Raw genomic sequence first — 23033 nt, forward strand, 5'->3', positions numbered from 1 at the left:
TGTAACTCTCGTATGGTTTGTATAATAATAATAATAATAATAATAATAATAATAATAATATAGTATCTGTGCTTCCTATCTTGCAGTTATTTCTAACTAAATAACATTTTTATACATAATGCACTTCATCGAAAGAAGCAGTGTACTCGCTATCAAACAGCCATTGCGCCACACTTTGAGCAGGTTAAGGGATAGCGGTACTTATCAACCGTTGTAATTGAAGTAGGGTAAAAAATGCCGGTAAAGATGGGATACCAGCAACAAAGCTATTTGCCAAAAGATTATGGAGTGAGATATGGAGGACAGATTGATCTGTTTATGCAATTTTGGTCCAATCCTCCATGTTATTAATGAATCGTAAAGTGATTGAGATTGGTTGGTTGGTTGTTTGTTTTACGGCATATCAACCCTTTTCAGGCTATTTAATGTCGAATCCAGTGACTTTGAAGAACAATTTCTTTAATAGATTATATATTTTTTTCAAGTTGGTTTCTATTTAAGCCATAGTTGGGACCCTAACAGGTACTACCACTCCGGTCCTAGATATGACCTTAAACTATATCCAGTGGTGAGGCTCCAGCTTGCAGGCTTTGGGGAGTGTGAAGCCACCCTTTAATTGCCATTGCTCCCAGGCCCACTCTAACCCGGAGTAGAAGTACCTGTTAGGGTCCCAACTATGGGTTAAATAGAAACCGACTTGAAAACAACAAATATATTCTATTAAAAAAATGTTCTTCAAAATCTTTGGATTCGGCATTAAATAACCTGGAAAGGGTTGATATGCCGTAAAACAAAAACTACCAACCAACCTACTACCATTCCGGGTCACAGTGGACCTGGGAGCAATTGCAATTGAAGGGTGGCTCCACACTCTCCAAAGCCTGAAAGCTGGGGCCTCACCATCGGATATATTTTAAGGTCATATCCAGAACCAGATTGATTTAGAAGCATGGGTCGCATTAGGAAGAGACGAAACATACCGATATATGATAGTGAAAGAATGTAGATTCATTTACATAAAATACATGAGAAAGAATAAAAATATTGATATTAAGTGTTCATTGAAATGAGAGTAACATTACTTGCGGTTAGTATTTGATAATTGGTTGACGGGTTAGTCAGGAGGGTTGGTTGACTGGCCATGCCAATTCGGAGTGCGCTTTCGTCACATCTTCACTCTTCGAGAGTTCAGCGAAAAGAGATAGAAATATACAGAACAGGAAGTGACGTATCTGCCTTTGCCCTCTGGTGGCCAGGCATGTGTCATCAGGGTTAAACGGCGATATTCGAGTTTAGCTTAAGAGTACCGTTTTGTGTCTTTGTGTCTGTGTGTCCGTTAGCTGGGAATTTCACTTCCCCCAGGGTAGGTTTTTTTTTAAGAAGAATCGTTCCTGACAAGGCAGAAAGCTACTTGATGTAAGGAGCTAACAGGAACGAAACATTATTGTCACAAATACATGGGATGTCTATTGATCTTAGTCTTGAAACAAAATCGAGAGTATTGGTAGGATGAAATGGTAAGGAGGGGAAAACTTCCAAAAGACTGCAGTTCTTGGAAACGAACGGCTGAAATAGAAAGCTGTATTATTATGAGGTATCAAAGCAGCGAATCGATGAAGACCACTAGAGCAACAAGTCAAACAAGCTGGAACAAATGTAAGCAGGGAATAAATCAGACAATTCTGAAGAACCCATGCCATAATAGTATTCATGGAAAAGACTGAGACTAGCAACGCCACGTTTGTGAGAGAGAAGTTGCAGAGGAAGGGTTTCAGAAGTAAATTAAAGAAGATCTCTTTATTTGATGGTCAGTATTTTCAATTTCATGAAACTCGTGTGGACTGGTAATATTTTGTTTCTGGCCGTACTTGAATAGATGTTAAAGTAATTGGCAACAAATTAAACAAAAAAGAAATTATATTTTTAAAAGACTTTGAAATTTTGGTAAAACTTGCAGAGAATGTTCTGTTTTACGGTTGTTGTAAAAATGGAACGGAAATTTAAATTGCGTTCAGTTTTAATTTTTTTTTTTTTTTTACTGTTCCCCTAACAAAATTTTTTTATTGTGACCCTAAAAAATAAAAATATTCAAAAGAATAACATTCGACAAAAAAAAAAAAACAACAAAAAAAAACGAAAGATTATTTTTATATAAAATAAAATTTTATTAAAAAAACAAAATAATTTAATTTTGCAACGAAAAAAAAATCAATTTGGTATACCTTATTTTGTATTTATTTTACATAAGTCAAACTCATCATCGGAAATGTCGACTTTTATAGGTTTTCGGGTATGCTTACAACCTCTTTATATTAAGAACGGCTTTCGGAATAGACACCACAACCTCCCCATGTTAAGAACGGCTTTCGGAATAAACAGCCCTCAACCTTGTCAGCATACCCGAAAACCTATAAAAGTTGACTTGTCGAATTTGAACGATAAGTTGGACGCAATGTAAAAATGTACAGAATTTAAAACGGAACAAAATTTAAATTTCCGTTCCATTTTTGTAACAACCGTAAAACAGAGCATTCTCTGCAAGTTTTACCGAACCTTTCCTTAATATCGGATAATTTTCTGATATTTTTTCCAGACACGTTACTGTTAATTTTAGTGTCCGTCCCTCGTTTGTAACATCCCTTCCGTCACAAAACGCATAGACTGAAAAATTGCCTCTTAAAAATACAAAGTTTTCTTTTCTTTTAGATATTAAACCTGTTTTAATAGATTGTGTTCCATTATGACATTGAATCGAGCCCCCTTAAACAAGCTTACGGAGAAGGTGGACAGTGTGAGATTGTATGGGGTTTAGTTTGCAATTTTGGTCAATTAAAAAAAAAAGAAAAAAAAAGACAAGACTTTCTTTTCTTTATTCCCGTTCCTTATGGAATTGACAGCTGAAGATTAACCAAACAATGGCCGTCGACAGTGGCGGTGTGGCGGGTTTTCATTCATTTGTTTACAACTTCTACGTGACTACATCAACAATGAGGGGCAGGTAACCCTTTCGCTGCCGCGAGTGTCAACATAAATGGAAGTGGGTGTAGTGAGAGGTAAGGAATTGAGATTTAAAAAAATAGAGTAGATAACTGCAGGGAAGGCGGAGTGAGTAAAGGCGCAGATTACAGCCCCTTTACCCCGATGATAAAAAGAGAGGGAGGAAAATATAAGGATATGAAGAAAGGTGGAAAACCAATAAGGAAGAAGGAGAGGAAAAGAAAGAGGCGGAGAAAAATATAGGAACAAGTGTGAGTGAGAGTGCGAAGGTTTGGTTTAGTTTGGTTATTTTGTTTTAACGGTATAGCATCTTTTTACGACTTACGTTTCTGAATTTTTGGAGATGAGGACTGGTTCTTCGTATTACTCTGATTCATCGGACATTTTTTCTTATCTAAGGTGTCATTTTCCCAACAGTTAAGTCGATGTAACCTCCGACCTTTTTTATGTGTATCATTATCGAACACGTGAATGTTCCGTGAGAATATATATATATATATATATATATATGTATATATATATGCATATGTATATGTATATACATATATATATATATATGTATATGTATATACATATATATATGTATATGCATATATATATATGCCTGAAGAAGGTCGAAGGTTACATATATATATATATATATATATATATACAGTGCGTTACTTGCTTTATTGCAGATCACATTTTCCTTGATAACTTTTTTATTACTAAACGTAATTAACTGAAATTTTGTACAGCTATAGAAAACATTGATAAGTTAGTCCATAAAATTTTATCCAAATATTCTTACTAGTTCAAAAGTTATAACAATTTTATACAAATGTGAAATTTTTACTGTTTCTCGCTTGATTGCAACGTATTGAAAATACAGTTTAAAGGTAATAAAAGTATGAATTTATGTGTTAATTTAATTCAAATTAGTAACAATAACAGATATATAACCATATAGAAATCAAATACAACCCACAAAGCGTGACATTTTAACGAAAAACGAATTATTTATCAACATAATTTCCCTTCCTTGCAATCACCTTAAACAGTCTATTATCAACAGATGAGGTTAGTTTTTTTTATTTGAGAAGGTGTTATGGTCCTAGACACTGCAAGAATTTTATTCCAAAGGGCATCTTTTGATGTGAATTGCCGTCCTCCTTCATAAACCCCTCTTTTCAGAATTGACCAAAAGTTCTCTATTGGGGTCAGGTCAGGAGAACAAGGCGGCCAGGTCATGAGAGTTGCGTCTTTGATCCACAGAGACTCAAGGTAGGATTTGGTAGCTTTTGCAGCGTGAGATGGAGCGTTATCGTACATAAAAGTAAAGCGTCTACGACAAAGAAGTGGAAGGTCGTCCAGCCAAGGTGACAAATGTTCCTCCAAAAACTGGATGTATGTTTGGCTGGTAAGTTTAACGCCGTCAGGCACTCTGAAGGGTCCTAAGAGTTCATCTCCAACGATTCCAGCCCAAAACATAACTCCTCCCCCTCCTTGTTGACGCCTGGTACGATATGGCATAGGATCTCCCTTAGGACTCCAAACTTTAGCCCATCCATCTGGACCATCCAGCGTGGCTCTCGATTCATCCGTGAATAAAACTTGTTGAAAGTCTGTTTTCATGTATTTTTGTGCCCAAGCTATGCGTTTTTTCATGTTGGTTTGGTTCAAAGGAGGTTTTGAAATGCGTTTTACGTTTCTTGCAATTTCGTTTAAAATACTACATCTTGTTTTCTTGACATTGCAGCAACGCCAGCTTTTATAAAAATAGACCTGCTGGTGTCATTTGGGTCCTTATTGACTTCTTTGCTTATTTTTCGCATGTCACGAGGAGAAATGGCCTTTCTTTTGCCCTTATCCTTACGTGGTGAAATCTTTGGCTTCTCCACAAAGGATGCCACAGTTCTCTTATCTCTACCAAGTTCTTCTGAAAACTGGAGAATTGTAAGACCTTCTGCAAGACCTGCGGTTATCCTGTTCTTCTCTGGTGCAGTCAATCGTCCATTTTTAGGCATTTTTAGAACTCCTGCAATAAAGCGAGAAACAGTAAAAATTTCATCTTTTTCAAAAATTGGTATAACTTTTGAACTAGTAAGAATATTTGGATAAAATTTTATAGACTAACCTGTCAAAGTGTGTTCAATGGCTGTACAAAATTTGAATTAATTATGTTTAGTATTAAGAAAGTTATTAAATAAAATATGATCTGCAATAAAGCAAGTAACGCACTGTATATACGTTATGTATATGTTATTTTATTTGTTTTGGTTTTCGCGATACGTTTTGAATGAATTCAATTATTTATATGAAAGTGTATTTTTACCTAAATGCGGCTTGGGAATAAGATTTTTTTTGACCAATTTGATACCACTAAGTGGGGAGCGATATATATATATATATATATATATATATATATATATATATATATATATATATATATATATATATATATATATAGCTTAGTGCGGTAGAAGAAAAGATTGATCTCAATTCCATAAGAGGAGACTTATCTGGACAATATTGTTCTCCTATATATATATATATATATATATATATATATATATATATATATATATATATATATATATATTTATATTCAATAATGTACATATATTAACACATAGTAATAATAATAAGTCATAAATAATGATATTTACAACTAAAAATAAAGTAGGTTTAAAGTTCCAAAAATTCGTTCTTGAACTGTCCGCAAAGACCCGTGGTGCAGTGAGCAGAATGCTTGGTAAATCAATTGTAAAAAGTTATATTCTCCCGTAAGTTGAAGGCTCAGTTCTCAGTGTGTATAACCGGGAAGTCTCCTGTCATATGATAAAATAAGAGAATTTCGTATATATTATTATAGAGTCGGTTTTTATATATTATAAGTAGGGCTAGGACAACAGCATTTTTTTTTTACGTGTTTGGACTTTCGAGTGTGTATCCGTTGATACCTTTTATGGTTTTTTTCTATAGAGTGATATGGTTCTCGGTTGATTAACTTTGTCATACTGCGTCGGATATATACTCGAGAGTCAAAACAATGAAAAGGATATTCTGTTGCCCCAGCCCTAATTTTAAGGTTGTGATAAACATATCTATATGGCTTGAATGATGCATCAACTTGAATCGAAACCGAAACCAAAACTTATGAATATATATATATATATATACATATATATATATATATGTATATATATATAAGGAAAACTGCTGTATTTGTTTTTGATTCTGCATGACATGATTGCGATTTGCGCATAGAAAAATGGAAAACAATAACATCAATGTTTGGTGCATATTAGATCAGGAAAACAGAATATTCAAACAATCTGATCGGCAGAGATGAAAAGAGATATAAATATAAATAAACAGAGATCTATTATATGAAAGGAACTTTATCTGTGTGTGTGAGTTCGTTCCTTAGGTATTCTAAAACGGAAAGGCTGATTTTATGAAATTTCAAATAAATGTATTTTATACAGGGTGTCCACAAAGTCTGACTACATTATATATATATATATATATATATATATATATATATATATATATATATATATATATATATATATATATATATACACGGGGTGTTCACTAAGTCTGGCTACATAATATACAGGATGCTTCCACAAAGTTTGGCTACATAATGTAGCCAGACTTTGTGGACACCGTGTATATCTTCTTCTTGGATACTGTTATGCTTACCGTTTTTGAGATGTAAGCAGGACAGAATCCAAGAACTTCCAAGCACCACCATACAAGCTATGTACCAGTTAAACAAGTCTATAAACTCAAATATCTGGGTTACTGAATCACATCTGATGGAAGGTGCACAACTGAAATACAAAATCACATAACCGCAACCAAAGCTACTTTCAAGAGATTGTCATCAATCATGACCATCAGAAATATTTAAATAGACACAAAATTCAAAATACTCCGAATGTATTTATGGTCTGTTCTATTATACAGTTATAAGCGCTGGACAATCACCAACAGCACGAGGAAAAGACTTGAGGCAACTGAAACTTGGTTTCTGAGGAGAAGTTTGAAGATATCCTGGACAAAAAAAAACAAACAAACCAGGTGGTTTTAGAAATAGTAAACACAGTAAGGTCTCTAATAAGAACAGTACGAAAAATGCAAATAAGACTCATGGGTTATGTCTACAGAAAAGGCGGAATATAACAGATTAACTTGTCAGGAAAGATCATGGGTAGAAAAGGACCACAGAGAGAGACATACGTTGAGAGTCTGAATACCTGGGCAACATCAAAAATGATGAGCAACAACGAATTCACGAATATCTTGAGAGATAGAAATAGATGGAGTGACATAGCTGTCAATGCTTGTACCAGACAGGATGCTATCTGGTGGTCTCTTCAGATAGGTTTTGTATCCGAATTTCAATAAGTATCGATAATCAATAATCGAATAAACCTGAGGCAGAATGAACAGTAGCATGGTCTCTACAGTGCAATATAAACTACAATGTAGTGTAGACTAAGTCGGTTACAAACAGAAAAAAAATAGTAAATATCGTTAAAAAATAGATATTTTTTTACAAACGTGGGTTGTGTGATTGGAAGAATATACAAAAAAAAAAAATGATTAGAATTAGTCCGGTTATTTGACGTTATTATCGTTTGTGTATGTTCGGCATGGTAGAGTAAGAGATTTTTTGATCGAGTTCTTCTTTGATATAGTGTTGTATGAAATCTTTTTTGTATGACTCTTATTCACCATTCAAATAACATTTTCAATATATGTGCTGAAAAGCAAAATATTTGTTTATTCATTACTGAACATTTTGCTAATTGCATTTCATTTCCTCTGATGACATGAGCCATTATTAAAAATCCATGGATTAAGGAAATAAATATAATTTTTCTCCATATATTCCTTGTTTCAAACAATAAATTCTTAACTAAAATATATTTGTATATATTTTAATCTACACAATTTAACTTTAATCATTAAACTTATATATATATATATATATATATATATACTATCATTTCAGCCCGGCGTTACCTGGGTGTTTGGAGGTGTATGGTGAGCAAAAAAAAAAAAAAGAAAAAAAAGCGGTCTATTTTTTAACTTTGACCCCCTCGTATGACCCCTTAACATTTATTATTTTGCGCTGAAATCAAGTTACTAAGTTAGATTCATGTCCAAGGAACCTATATCTAAAATTTTAAGTATTTATACCCAAAATTGGCGGAGGATTTTGGTAGAGTTCTCAAAGGTCAAATCGTTGAACTTTGACCCCGTAACAGCCAAATTTCTGGCTGAAAACGGATTACAAAGATTTTCCCAAATCTCAGTACCCTTTATATCAAATTTCGAGTCTGCAGACTAAAAATTGAGTCATTGCGTAGGGAAGTCTACATAGACATACAGGCACACACACACACACACGCACACACGAACACACACGTTTTCACTTATCTATATATCTATAAAAGTGAACGTGTCTGTGTGTCTGCGTGTGTCTGTCTGTCTATGTGTCTGTGTACATTTCTCTACGCAATAACTCAGTCAATTTTTAGTCTGCAGACTCGAAATTTGATATACAGGGAACTGAGATTAGGAAAAATCGATGTGATCGGTTTTCGGCCAGAAATTCGGCTGTTAAGGGGTCAAAGTTCAACGATTTAACCTTTGAAAACTCTATCAAACTCCTCCGACAATTTTTGGTCTAAGCACTTGAAATTTTAGATATAGGTTCCTTGGATATGGATCCAACTTTATAACTTGATTTGAGCCATAAACAATTAAGGCCGGGCACCCATGCTAATATATATATATATATATATATATATAAATATATATATATATATATAGTCTTTGAAGTTTTTAACCGTTAAAACTATACAAATTTTTTTTTTTATCATTCGTTAGAAAACCATCTAGTCAGTAAGTCATTTAATCATCTGCAATCACTGCATCAACTCGCTCTCGAATATATATATATATATATAGTCTTTGAAGTTTTTAACATTTGAAACCACACAAAAAATTATTTTTTATCATTCATCAAAAAAAACATCTAGTCAGTAAGTCATTTAATCACCTGCAATCACTGCATCAACTCTCAAATTTACTATAATACCAATTTTTATATTTTTTAAGGGATCATCAGTTGTTTACCATGAAACACTGTTTCGGGGATTTAAAAACAAAACAGTGTATTACATCATGGCTCCCCAGCAGTGTTGATCAAACACCACCACCCTTAATCTTAGGAAGAAGACAAGTTACAAAAATTTTTTTTTTTTTTTTTTTCCCAATTTCCTATTCTTAATTGTAATTACTAACCTTTTCATAGTATAAAAATGAATTTCTTACCTGTGCGATTCATCAATTTCCACATTTAAAATGGATACATTTTTTAATTTTTTAATTTATCATTCTTGTATTTATAAGATTTGGATTAATCCATTTAACTACTTATCACCCCCACTATAGTTAGTAGTTTGTATATTTACTATATATATATATATACGGGATTGTCTCAAGCAAATGGGAAAATTTATTGTAAAATGATTATTTTTTTCAATGTTTTAAAATGCAAATAATTCACACACAGATGCTCAAAATGTCGTCTGTGCAAGTCAAAGGCAGATGTAATGAAAGTTAAACAAAATAAAATTTACAACCTCAAATTTCCCGCCTTTCTAGCGGCCATCGCGTATATACAAAGAGAGAAAGAGAGAAAGAGAGAGAGAGAGAGGGGGGATAATATATGAAGAGGACAAGAAGGTAGAAAGAGAGACCCTATAATGCTCACTGCTGACTCAGATGACAAGAAAAAGAAGGGAAAATGGCGAGGATAAAGCAGATCAAGATAAAGAAATAGGAGATGGTGATAGTCGAGGGCGAGGTGAGTGAGCGGGAATCGCAAATGGCGAAAACTAAGACGTGTCATGTCTTAGCAGTTATTGACAAAAGACCACAAGCTTGCACACACCCGATATAAAAAAAACAACAAAACTTTCTTTACCTTAGTTCGTGGCTATTACGCACCTTCCCGCCAATTTGGAATTTATCACCTGTCCATCAAGTTCAAACTGAGTTCACCGTGCAATGTTCGCCTTGATTTTGATTCTAAGATAAATATCTCACATTAAACAAATTATAAACAGAAAAGCTAACACATTGAAAATATTCGCTGAAATTGAAAAGTGTATATTTTTTTAATGCTAACAAAAAAAAAAACTGTTCATCTATGTAATAAAGTTAAACCTCTCAATTTCTAGAGGTTTGCTCTCAGTAGTATTGAATCTAAGTAGAATTTTTTTTTTTTTGCCTTTGGCTCCATTTGTGATATCGTTAACATTTCAGCTCTGCAATGGTTGCAAAATATTTGCGATTAGTTTCGCCTTTCATTTCCACCGGTGTAATACTGTTTGATGTTGTGCAGATTTTTTTCTTTTTTTTTTTTTTTGCAAATATTACGATTTTTTTCTTTTTACCGTTTTTTTTCTTCCTTTTTTTTTGCAACCTAACAGTTCAGCCCGGCTTTGTTCAGGCCCTATGTACTGTTCATAACTTACCTTACATGTGAATACACTTTATGTTAAATGTTTAGACAAAAATTTATCTGAGTAATTTCGTAGAGACTGTAGAGGTTAATTTTTTTAAAAACTTTGACCCTATTTTTGACCCTTTAAGATTTATTATTTTGGTCTCAAATCAAAACAAAAAGTTTTACCTATGTCCAAGTCACCCACATCTTAAATTTCAAGTCTTTAGACCCAAAATTGGCGGAGGAATTTGGTAGAATCTGCAAAGGTCAACTCTTTCAACTTTGACCTTTTTGCAGCCAAATTTTCGCCCCCAAACTGATTAAAATGCTTGCCACATGTCTGAATACCCGTTATATATAAATTTCAAAAGTTTCGACCCATAATTGGCTGAGTAGTTTGCTAGACATCGCAAAGGTCAAATCTTTTAACTTTGGCCCCTTGACAGCTCAAATTTTGACCCAAACCGATTAAAAGCTTGCCCTATCTCTTAATACACTTTATGTAAAATTTCAAATGTTTAACCCAGATATTGGCTGAATAATTTGGTAGAGACTGCAGAGGTCATTTTTTTTTTTTTTTACTTTTACCCCAATTTTGACCTATTAACATTTATATTTTGGGGCTCAAATCAAATGAAAAAAAATTGATCTCTGTCCAAGTAACCTACATTTAAAATTTCAAGTGTTTAGACCCAAAATTAGCGGAGGAGTTTGATAAAGTTTTCAAATGTCAAATCGTTGAATGTTGACCCCCTTCCAGCCAAATTTCTGGCCGAAACCCCACGAAAAAGATTTTCCTAAATCTCAATACTCCTTATGTCAAATTTCGAGTCTCCAGACTGAAAATTGACAGTTATTTGGTAGGGAAATGTACACAGACAGACACACAGACAGACAGACAGACAGACAGACATTTTTACTTTTATAGATATGTATATGTAGATACAGAGGATATTACGCAGCTGAAACTAAACTATTTCCCTATCGCCCACTGGAAGTATAAAGGTAATTTTTTGTTTGAAAACTTTCCCTGCTCCATCTTTTATTCACCACTCCGTACCTTCATAGACTTAAAAAGAAAACCAAAAAAAAAAAAAACTTAACTCATAGTTCATTCTTTTCATTACATTTATGTTTGGTTTTATGATTTGTTCATATATATTTTCAATTTAAAAATGAAAAAAGACAAAATTTAATATATTAAATCTCATTAAGTATTTTTCGTTAATGGGACACTGCTTATCAAGGCCCGTGGGCAACTCGAGGATAAGGTTAGAGATACGCCACTTAAACAATGACACGAAAAACCGGAAACAACGGGTAAGATGTACAGACGATTATTTAAGATGAATTGTTTATCCGAGGGGACGGCTCATCAAGTATTTGTTTATATTACACTTGAAGACATCATGTTGTAGTCAGTTGAAAAACAACTTTGCGATATCTTCTTTCCCAGATGGGATTAATCAGTGTCTGATTTTATTTTTTGTTAAAATAAGAAACACGTTTTAATTTGCGTAAAGATAATTTATTATCTATAAAAGTGAGGATGTGTGCGTATGAGGACACTTCTCAACCTATATAGTCAACGTTTTTTTTATCTACAGACTTGAAATTTGGTGTATACGATATTCGGACATAAGGAAAACATTTTTATTCATTTTCATTCGGAAAATAGGGCTGCTAGGGAGTCAAAATTGAAAAATTGTTACCGGGGGGGTGATTAGATTTTTATCTGTTTGCTAACTGATTCACGAATGCGCATGCGTGAATAGTTCACATTACAGATTACTTATGTTAAGAATAAGTAGTTTGAAAACACCCTTTTAAAGACCGTGTCATGCTGGTATGATGGTTATCGTACTTGATTCGTTGTATTTAAGTTTCAATCTCAGCTCAAGTAGGTTTTTTCTGTATTTTACTTACAGGAAGTGAACTGTTTAGAAAGAAAAAAACTTTATACTTGCATGCATATGTATCAGTTTCCATTTTTTTAATTCATTTATTTTAAACGGATTTAACGTTACGTTTAATACCTATCTCTTTTTAACGATCCAAAACGTCTAGTTGAATTGGTATTCGTACAGACGAACTGGAAGTTTTCACGTGTCTGTTTTATTCACTAAGCAAATCAAAGCCATTTTTGAAATGTCAAGGTGATCATACGATGGCGTTTTTGTACATCAACTGTCGCGGCTCAGACGGTACTTAAAATATCTCAAGGTTTCCTAATCGAAAAAGCAGTCTAGAAAAAACTAGAAGGCGTTAAGAATGCCGGAAAAGAATTTATTAAATTCTTTACCAGCATTTATTTTCAAATTAAATTAAACTACAAAAAAATTAATAAATAAATAAATAAAATAAAATAAATAAATAAAAATGAAATAAAATAAATAAATAAATAAAAAATAAAATAATAAAATAAAAATAAATAATAATCTATACCTATAGTATTTTTAGAGGTAGCGAACTTTAAATTAAAATAAATTACATAAAAATATTTTCATCATACACATATGTTTATTCCGAGGATTATTTTTCCGCATTTATAATTTGAATGCAATTTCGGGCATATGGCCCCACGACTCGCGTGTGTGGCGTAATCTAGAAGTCAAATTTTCATAAATTGTACGCATTAAATTAGACTGTATTTCCTCAAAACCTCATCGAATTTTGTTTTCTAAGTGGTCTATTGGATTTGGTTTATTAGCATAGACATATGACTTTACATATCCCTTGCGGAAAATAATATAATAGGGTTAAATCGCACGAACGATGTGGTCAGTTGATAGGTAAATTTCGTGAAATTTTCATATTTTATATGCTGTTTTATTCTCTAATCTTACTATACGGTACCTATAATTCTCGCTGTCACCTTCCTCTCTTTTTCTTTCCCGTCATGTTGTCCTGTTTTTTTCTTTGGTTTCGGATAATGAATATGAACGAAACTATAGTCCTCTTCGAAGTAATCTCCCCTGGCTGCAATGCATTTGGTGTGCAATTCCAACAACTTCTGGAAGGCCCCATGGAAGTCCTCTTGTGTCAACGTGTTAATGACACTCGCTCCAATCTTTTTTTTTTATCTCCTCAGTTGTTTCATAACAACAGCATCAAAGGTTTTCCTTCAGCTTAGGGAATAACTAAAAGTTATAAAAGGCAAGATCCAGACTATATGGAGGGCGAGGAACTGTCTTGGTCAAATAGTCTGTAACAAGGATGGAGTTGTGCACTGATGTATTCGTGCAAATATTCCGCATCTTCAGTTCCTCGTAAATAATTGTTTCTACAGTTCCCACACTGACATCAAACTGTGCACTTATTGTCTCTATAAACACACAACGGTCCTTATCCATGAAATTCTATATTTGGCCAATCAACTATGGTTTTCTGACTTCCTTACTCTTCCTACACCTCTCATCATCCCTTACAGACTCCCTTCTATCCTTGAATCTCTTATGCTACTCAAAAACTGATGCTTGTTTCATGCAAGATAGTCCAAAATCAGTCTGAAGCATGTCATGGCATTTTTCCAAGTTTAAAACATAATTTTATTGCTTATCCTTCTGATAAAGTGTCCTCACGTCCAAATTGCATTTTTGAAATCCACCTGTGACAATCAGTCTTTAGTAGGGTGCATTCCAATTCTTGCAGTAGCTGTTCATTTGAACCGGAAGTCATAAAAATTGGTCAATCATAGGCTGTATAGCAATAACATGCTGAATTTCTAAGAGCCTACGACAATTTTAAATGCCTGTACAAAAATAGTTTGGAAACTAATTTAAGGCCACTCGTAATATTATAACGATTATCCATATTATTTTCTATTCTTTGGCAAGCTGCATGCCTTTTCCTTTCTTTCCCGTCTCCTTGTTTTTCATCCTTTGAACTGCTGGGGCTGCGAAATCTACGATTTTGTATGCTAACCCTTCTTGTTAATTATCTTTACGTCCGGTTCCCTTGCTTGGATTAGTTAGTCCGTTTATACTCCCATGTCCGAGAGAATTTTTCGCTTTAATTCTTCAATACTGACTCCAGTTTGCACTACTGTCATTTGTATGTATATTCAAAATACTAACGCTCCTAGTGGATTACCAGTTCTATTAGTTATTGTGTTCTTTTGGGACTACTTTACCGCACTTATATAATTTACTATTTCTTTTTGTTCAGAGGATTTATCTTTACTTTTTGTCTATATTAGCTTTATATAGTCTTTCTGATTGCCTAGAACTGTACAGTACAGGTTGGAATTATAAAATTATCACCCTAGAAAAGACGACATGATTCCATTTCCATTTGATTAAAGCCGGTTTTTTTTGGTGTTTTTTTTTTTGCAGACCATCTACTAGTTGTCCAATTGTGTACAAATCCCAAAGCAATAGGAGCTTTCTATCATTTTTGAAAGTGACACAATGTTCAACAAGCGAGATCGTAGAAGCTCCGCTGTACAACTTATGCTCTCTACCAATCCAAGTTATGACAAGAGAACCATTGACAGCACCCTAAAAATGTATCGCTGCATTGCAACAAATAACAGGGACGTGCTGCGGGTGATAAAAACAAAGTTTTCGGCCATGATTATGATCTTTGGTGTGGTTTCAAGTAAGGACCACATAATGCCACCTTACATCTTGCATATCTGCTTGAAGGTCAACACCAAAGTGTACCTGGATGTACTGAAGAGTGTCGTAATCCCCTGGTGCAATCAGGTGGCCGCTGGCAAACCATGGGTGCGGCAGTAGGGCTCGGTACCGGCCCAGAAGTCCAAAGAGACCCAGATGTAGCTTCTGAAGTGCTACGATATTGCGTCCTTCTCTCACTGCCCCCCCTCCTCCGACCTGAACCCGCTGGGCTACTTCGTTTGGTCATACGTCGAGAACATCACCAACATAAACTCCCACAGCACTAAAGCGAGCCTGATTGTCGCCACCCGCCAAATATTCGCCGAGCCCTTATGGAAAAGTTATGCTCCCAGTTTCGGGCCCGTATTGAGGCGGTGATTGTGACTGAAGACTGCTACATAAGCAAGTTACATGAATTGATTTTTTCAATAAAAGGTTTTAAAATAAAAAATTGTAGTGCTGTTTTCTTTAGGGCGACACTTTCATCGTCTCATTCTGTAGTCAATAGCGATTCTGTTCTTTTTTTCCGTTTTAGTCAGTTCTGGTCAGTCTTATAAATCGTCCATGTAGTTACCTCTTTCCTTATTTCTTTTCTAGTCTTTTTATTTTGTTTCCGTGTTGTTTACTTAGTCGGTGCCTCTTGCTGCAATTTTTTAAAAGATTTTTCTAGCATGATCCACACAGTCTGCTATATCAAATCTTATTTCTCCTTCTTTCCTTTTTATATAGAATCGATCAGCATCATCGTTCAGGTATAGTACATTATGCATAATCTTTAACTTTCTAACCGTTTTGACTTGTGCGCGACTTCTTTTGTCCAGCCTATGAAGAGTCCAAATTGTCTTACTACGAACAGGTATTTATTCATGCGGTTAGCTTTCTACCATATCATATGGTATTTAAGAGTGTCCTTGCCCTCATTGGGTAGTCGTATTTTCATCTTCTCTTTAATTTATGTTGCTTTGATGATGCTTCCAGAAGTTCCGAATACTTGTACCTATCATGTTCTTAAAATTTCCATTGGCCTCAAAAACCTGACCTTTTCATATCAAGTAGTACACACAGTCGAACGGCCATAACCGACAATTCTGGTTGCTTTATCATTATTATTTTCCAAATAGCTTCAGGTCGTCCATATACATGAGGTAGTTTATTATTTCTTCTATGACTGTGGATTTGTACCAAGTAGTGCATTACCTGAGCATGTTGTTGAGTGGCAGCATGGCTATAATAAATTGTAGTGGTGACAGAGAATCTTACTTGAAAATGTCGTTCTATGTTCATATCTAAGCTGAGGTGTTGAGCTCCAGCAACCAATTCCAGTTTTCACATTTCCATTGCTCTAATTTATAAGATTGATTTTTGGGGTAATATCTTGCATATATTTATGGACTTAATTATATATACTAGTGTATTTCTTTCGTAGAATTTCTTTTAATTAATTCTATGGTCATGCTCTATTTAAAAAAAAAAAAAATTTAGATCATTTTTTGTCTCTTTTCATTTTCTATCATCTTTTACCCCCCCCCCCGGGAGTAGTTAAGAGAATGGTAAAATTGTTCTCTAAGTTATGCTGTCAGGATTTTCCACATGACTGGGAGGCAGATTATTGGTCTTTACTTGCTTAGGCATAACCACGTTTTACACACCGGTTCTTGTCAGATGACTGAAGTTAAGCAATAATGAGCCTGCCAGTACCAGATGGGTGACTATTTGGGATTTTCAGGTGCTGTATATGATCTCCGCTTATCTCACCATTGTTTCCAGTCGTCCTGGTCTTCTCCTTGCCACTGAATTCAAGCAGTGCCGATTCGGGGTGGTGTGGTTAGAGATTGCGCAACCTTTGCCACATAATTACACGCGCGGCTGCCCCTACAGGGGTATCCTTTGTCTTTCGAGACTAAACGGAGGCATCTACTTGCTTCGAGTGGTTCCCTTAGTTTTTCTTTTCGTCATCTGTAGACATTGCGTGCCGAGGCGAATGTCTTTCCGGCCGATGCAAAAATTGCACTACCCGTGCGCACCCTGATTCAAAGTGAGGCATGTATGCCATGTTTGGCGTTGAATTTTCTTGCGTGGCCAATATTTTGTTTCAGAGTCAGCGAGATTGCCGCGCATCGTTCGTTTCAGAAGAAGGAGAAAAAGTAGAATTAACAGACGACCAAACCAAACACTCAAACACATAATCCAATATTATTATTTGTACTCACTAGGAGTTCTCACACCGATTACTCACTGATAATAACCGGTGATTCTTCCTGGAGTCTGGGTGAAAACAACTCTACAGATTTCCAGAACTTTCCACTCTTTCAATAACTTTGCAAGTAAAGTTGCCTTATCGCAACAGCTGTTTACCTTTGACTTTTTGCTAGTTTCGTTTTTAATGGGAGTTATGCGGCAATAAGTCTCCCAAAGTTCAAGTACTATTCGCACTCATCCAGTAGAGGTCTGCTTTGTGCTTTTCCTCCTCAATCCTTTCCATTTTACTTGATTTTTAACACTAATTTTCTATGGTATCAGCCGAGACTGATGCACTTTCTTATTTTTAGCGGGGGAGGGGGCAATATTTATAAGATTTCTAGCAGTTTCAGATTGCTTTTCTTCATACGGTATCCTTCCATCATTGTTTTATTTCTGTTGTAGTATCCATGTGACTGGCCAGCGTATGTAGTTTCCTCATTAGTGTTTTATTTTAAGATTTCGGCTATTTTTTATTATTTCTGTCCACTGTGACCAAACCATCAACGTATCCTGTCCTTTATCGTTCCCTTGATTCCTTTTCTCTTAGTCTTTTTTTTTTAAACTTTTTTTTCTTGGTTGTTCCTCGTGCTCCTACAATTATTGGTAATATATTGACTTTCTTCATCATCTTTATTCCCTCCAATTCTCTGACAATGTCCGTGTATTGGTTTCGTTTTTCCGTCGCCATGATCTTCGCCCTTGATCGATCGTGACTGTAAAATCTATAAATCTAGCAGTTAATTTTCTTTCTTGTTAATTTGCTTGGATCAATTTTTCTGTTATTGACTGCATGTCTCAGAGGATTTTGTGGTTTTCCTTCTCTGGTTTATGTCTGTACCATTTGTATGCATGTTCAAAACGCATTCGGTAGTTTCAATGCAAAGTTGTGTCTGTTTTTGTATTCTTTTTACTCTAGATTGTGGGATTTACTTATTTATTTCTTTATACATAGTATACAGACTTTTATCTATTTTAGCTTTGATGTTGTTAGTATAATCGTATACTTCTATGCAGTTGTCAGTAGGTTTTACTGCTGTTAGTGGTTGTTGTTGTTGGTAAAATCGCATAATTCTGTGTAGCTGTCAGTAGCGATTGCGTTTCTCTTTCCAAGTGTCCTTTCCTCCAAATTCACATCAACTGATACTGCTATATCAATGGTTATTGCCGTGTCTTCCCTTTTTCTTACAAAGTTAAACTTGGTTTCCATGCTTCAAGCAAATTTTCACATTGGATATTCATAATTTATATATATAAATGAGAAATTGTAAAACTTTGAAGTGTCGGATAAAATCATTTTTTTTATTTACTTTTTTGTTCTTGTAAGTCCAATATTTCGCTAATAAATATCCTTCTACAATAATTTCATTTTATTATTTTGCACAACTTCTTTTGGAACATGCTCATGGCATTTTTCGCTGTATTCTAATCCTCTTTTCCTCCATATATCCCGATGACTCTTTCTCACAATATTGTCATGGCGCCTCTTGTAATCTTTAGCTAACTACGTAAAACTACTGATGATGTAATATACACTCTTATATTTCTGTTCACACAATCGACACCGGGGACTTTTATCAGTTTTATCAGTGATACGCCACATAACTTGTCTCGACGATTGCTCCTGTGCGGCACATATTAAGGCTTCTATCCCAACTTTAAAGTCACAGTTTACCAGCTATTGTCAGCCATTTTCCTTTGTACATTACCTCTGGTAGAACCCTACTGAATTGACCATGCATTTTCTTTTCAAATCACTTCTCTTTCGCGTTTTGTTCATTCCTTTGCTCCATATTAGTTCGCTCTCTTACAATTTTATAAAATTTGACACACCATTTATTAGATTTCTCTCAGTTAAAGACATGAATTTCCAGACTATTTTCTTCTTTTACGCATCATTCTACACCTATGAGTCCTCATCCATCCTCTTTTGTTTTCTCATATAATCTATCGACATCTTTGAGTAAAAAGCATTATTTATTGTCATTGATTTCCTTGTCCTCCTGTCCATATCGTTCAGTTTATTTTCTTCGCAATGAATAATAACCGCCTCATATCAAAATATAGATAGTGCTCATGTGTTTACTGTGGGTATTTTCTTTCCCTATTCAATCTTAACCTGAGAATCAACCTTAATTAATAGATCGGTGTGTGTGTATGTGTGTGTATGTGTGTGTGTTTCTATCTCTCTCTGAAACAATTAAAAAAATGAATTAAATCTCAACCAATGAAATCTGCCGGAAAGCGTGACACACAAAAGAACACACACGCTATTGTATTAATATATAGACTAGTATTAACTATGTAGAGACTATGTAGAGAAGGCTGAAAGGGGAAGTAAATCCAATCATATTATGAAATGTCGACGATGTCGTCTGGTGATGTGTTATTTAGCTTTACTTGCGACACAAGAATGTACTTAAAATGTCTCAAGATTTTAGAATCGAAATAGCAGAGAAAAAAAGCCAAGAATCTCCGAAAAGAATGCATTAAATCGGTTTTGCAGAATAATCCATTTCTCAATTCTAGTTTGAAGACTTTCAACATTTCGTATCTGTTAAATCAATTTATCTTTCTTAAGATGCATCAGCATTTCCGAAAGAAATTTATCTCGACTCAGTCGGAAAAAAATCCCGGAAATAATTGAGCTACTTCAGTGTGGTTATCGAATCCAATAATAGGAATAACCATAAAATAAGTTACGGTTTTGAGTGAAGCATAGGTTTGAACAGCAGTTGTATTCATCTATTGCTAGCGGGACCTGTGGAAATTCCACAGGAGACTCATTCATATGTAATATATTGATGTTGGCATTCTGTAGATGTTCAGTGTAAATGGAGATGCTCTGATATTATTTTAACTTTTTTGTTAAAACTGCAAAAGTATTTATCTAAGCTAGCACGAACGTCCGGTAAAGCCCGGTCATAAAGTACACTTAAATATTATATTTAAATTCATGCAGATTTCATATATATTATTATAGAGTTAATGTTCTATCGATTTTTACATGTTATAAAGGTGCGATTTCAAAACTGAAATATATTCATATGACTTGGGTGCATTAGCTTGAATCGAAATCGAAATAAAAACTTATGAAAAAAATATATGCATACAGCCACTCTGACGAGTCGTAGACGACGAAACACGTGTCAGTGGATAATTACATTTAAAAAATAATATATATATATATATATATATATTACTTGAGTTCCTTCATCCATAATCGAAACTGAAACCGAAACTTATGAAGAATTCTTGATAAAATTATTTATAAAAAATAGATGATTTAAGTACCATCAGATATAGTCGAAACCGAAACCAAAACTTATGAAGAATTCGTGGTAAAATTATTTATGACAAGAAATAGAAGAACATTACAATTAAACGACCCAGATGTAAGCATGATGTATGTATTAGATATTTTAACCAGTTTAAAACTGGCAAAAGTTATGGCCTGTTGACTTCAAATAAGTGCTTTATGTCAAATTGATGGTTAACTATGGTTAAATTTGTGCTCATGTTTTCATTAATTTCTAATAGCTATTATTCTCTATTAATCCCTAAATTGAATTGAACAAATACCATAAGGCATAGTTCGTTAGACCTTATCATGACAAAGGTCTATACAAAATTTCACTCAGAGCAGTTCAGTAGTTCCCCCTATTAATATCTTAATGTGCATCACACGGATGCTATAATACTTAGTTCACTACAATTTTTCACAAACGGCAATACCAAACTACAGACAGACAAACAGAATAAGAGATATATAGTAGAGAAATCGTAGTTTTATCTCTGTGTTGGTCTGAGTAAAAGTCAGAAACGACACAATATACATTTACACAGCTTTCATTTATTAGATTCAATTTCACGCCTACCTTGTCATGCTAAATTATACTGCTAATATTTATTCTCTTGACGTAAGGTATCAGAAAATTATATTCTTTCGTTTTTACTAGTATTGTTCAAAAACAATGCTGAAACTAGGTCCAATATCCATGAGTTGTTGATAGTTTATTTTCTCTTTTTTTTTCTCTTATACCGAACCAGTTTTCAACGAGATAGAAAGAGGAAGAAAAAGGAAAGAAAGAGAGGGTGCGTACAAAGGGGAAGTTGGAAGAAGAGATATGCTTAAAACATAAAATGGCTGACGATGATAGAGAAAACTAAAAGGCACTGTGCTCCGATGAACACGTAGCAATGATGCCTCCTCGACTTAGATATCCTCAACCAATACAAGAAGCAGCAAAAGCCCACCCCTTTACGCTTGAGGTCTCTAGATGCCGGAAAGTTTATTTCCTCCAGATACCAGCTTTTGAAATTATTTCCCCGCTTTCTGCTTCCCTGACTGTATTGATTGCTGTAAAATATTCTGCAGTCTCCCAACAATTTATGTTAACTATTCTTCACCTTCTTCATAATTCTCGGTATCGAAATTTCAATACACACCTAATCTTCCCTTTCTCACAATTCCCAGTCTCAAAATTCAATATATATACAGGGTGACCCCCCCCAAAAAAAAACCGGGCCTCAACTCTAATTAGGCCCGTTTCTTAGTGTTTTTCCGAATGAAATGAAACTTTGGTCATAACTAGTTTATTACATCAAAAAAATCACATCAAACACTCGGGTCTTTCGCCCTTTTTTTCCGTTGACTGTAAAATGCTCAGAAAAACAATTGAATGTCTTCTGTTTTTTTTTGGGGGGGGGGTCACCTTGTATAACACAACTCACTTCTGCCAAAAAAGAATGCCCTTCTCTGATCAACAGGCTTTTTTTATTGAAACCGTCTGCTTTTCATGTGAATATTAGATTCCCAGAAGTCTCATTATCTCATGAGATCACCAACCTATAAGTAAACACTGCAGCCATTTTTTTTCTTTATTATCCTTCCATGATGCGATCACTGCATCCTGTACAAAAATCAGTTTTGTACTAATTTTTAATCATACCAACATGCATAATTCTCATCTTTCTTAAATGTTGTTTAACGAGGTTTCGGCCAACTATTCCTCTGACCTTCGTCAGGTGGTAGGAATAGTTGGCCGAAACGTCGTGAAACAACATCTAAGTAAGATGAGAATAATAATCCGCAATAAGTAAATGAATATAAATAATACTCATCTCAATAATGAATTCCAATTAAAATAATATATAACATGCAGAGGTTTAAAGGCAATATGAACAGACATCTCTTGTTCTCAACTCCCTACTTAAGATGTCCATATAAGTATCGTCTCAAATTCACAGTTACCTTTTAAGCCTCAACGACAGTGTGCCTTGTTTGGGGAGAAAAATATTTTCAAAAATAAAAGGAAAAAATATTTTTCGCAATTTTTAAAGGGTTATCTAACTGTGATCAATTCCTTTTAGGTAACGCTGATTATTATTATTAACTAGATTAATAGTCTCCGATTTGTCTTAATAGACTACGGATACCTCCTGCGAAAGTAGCTGAGCGTGTAATTGTGAAGCAGAAGTTGCGCAATCTCCACCATATCTCTCCTGAATTCGCACTGCGTGATTCCGATGGCAAGGAGAAATCCAAAATGACTGGAGACAATCCCAAGATAAGCGGAGAGCACAAACAGCAAATGGTAGCTCCAAATTGTCACCCATTTAGTGCAACGTTGTTCGGGAACCGACACGCTGTAGCCTCAGCC

At 34.6% G+C, this 23033-nt stretch overlaps 1 protein-coding gene across 1 annotated transcript in view; it reads left to right on the plus strand.

Annotated features, from left to right (window-relative positions):
* The first annotated feature begins 2915 nt into the window (after window positions 1-2915).
* LOC145278273 (uncharacterized) overlaps window positions 2916-23033 on the plus strand; it is a 65417-nt gene continuing 45299 nt past the window's right edge. Inside the window, exon 1 of the mRNA XM_080130565.1 lies at window positions 2916-2998. Coding sequence (XP_079986691.1) covers window positions 2916-2998 — 83 coding nt within the window. The remainder of the gene's footprint in view (window positions 2999-23033) is intronic.

Source organism: Euprymna scolopes, chromosome 6 (assembly GCF_053919585.1).
Source record: "Euprymna scolopes isolate OS-2025 chromosome 6, ASM5391958v1, whole genome shotgun sequence".
NCBI lineage: Eukaryota > Metazoa > Mollusca > Cephalopoda > Sepiida > Sepiolidae > Euprymna > Euprymna scolopes.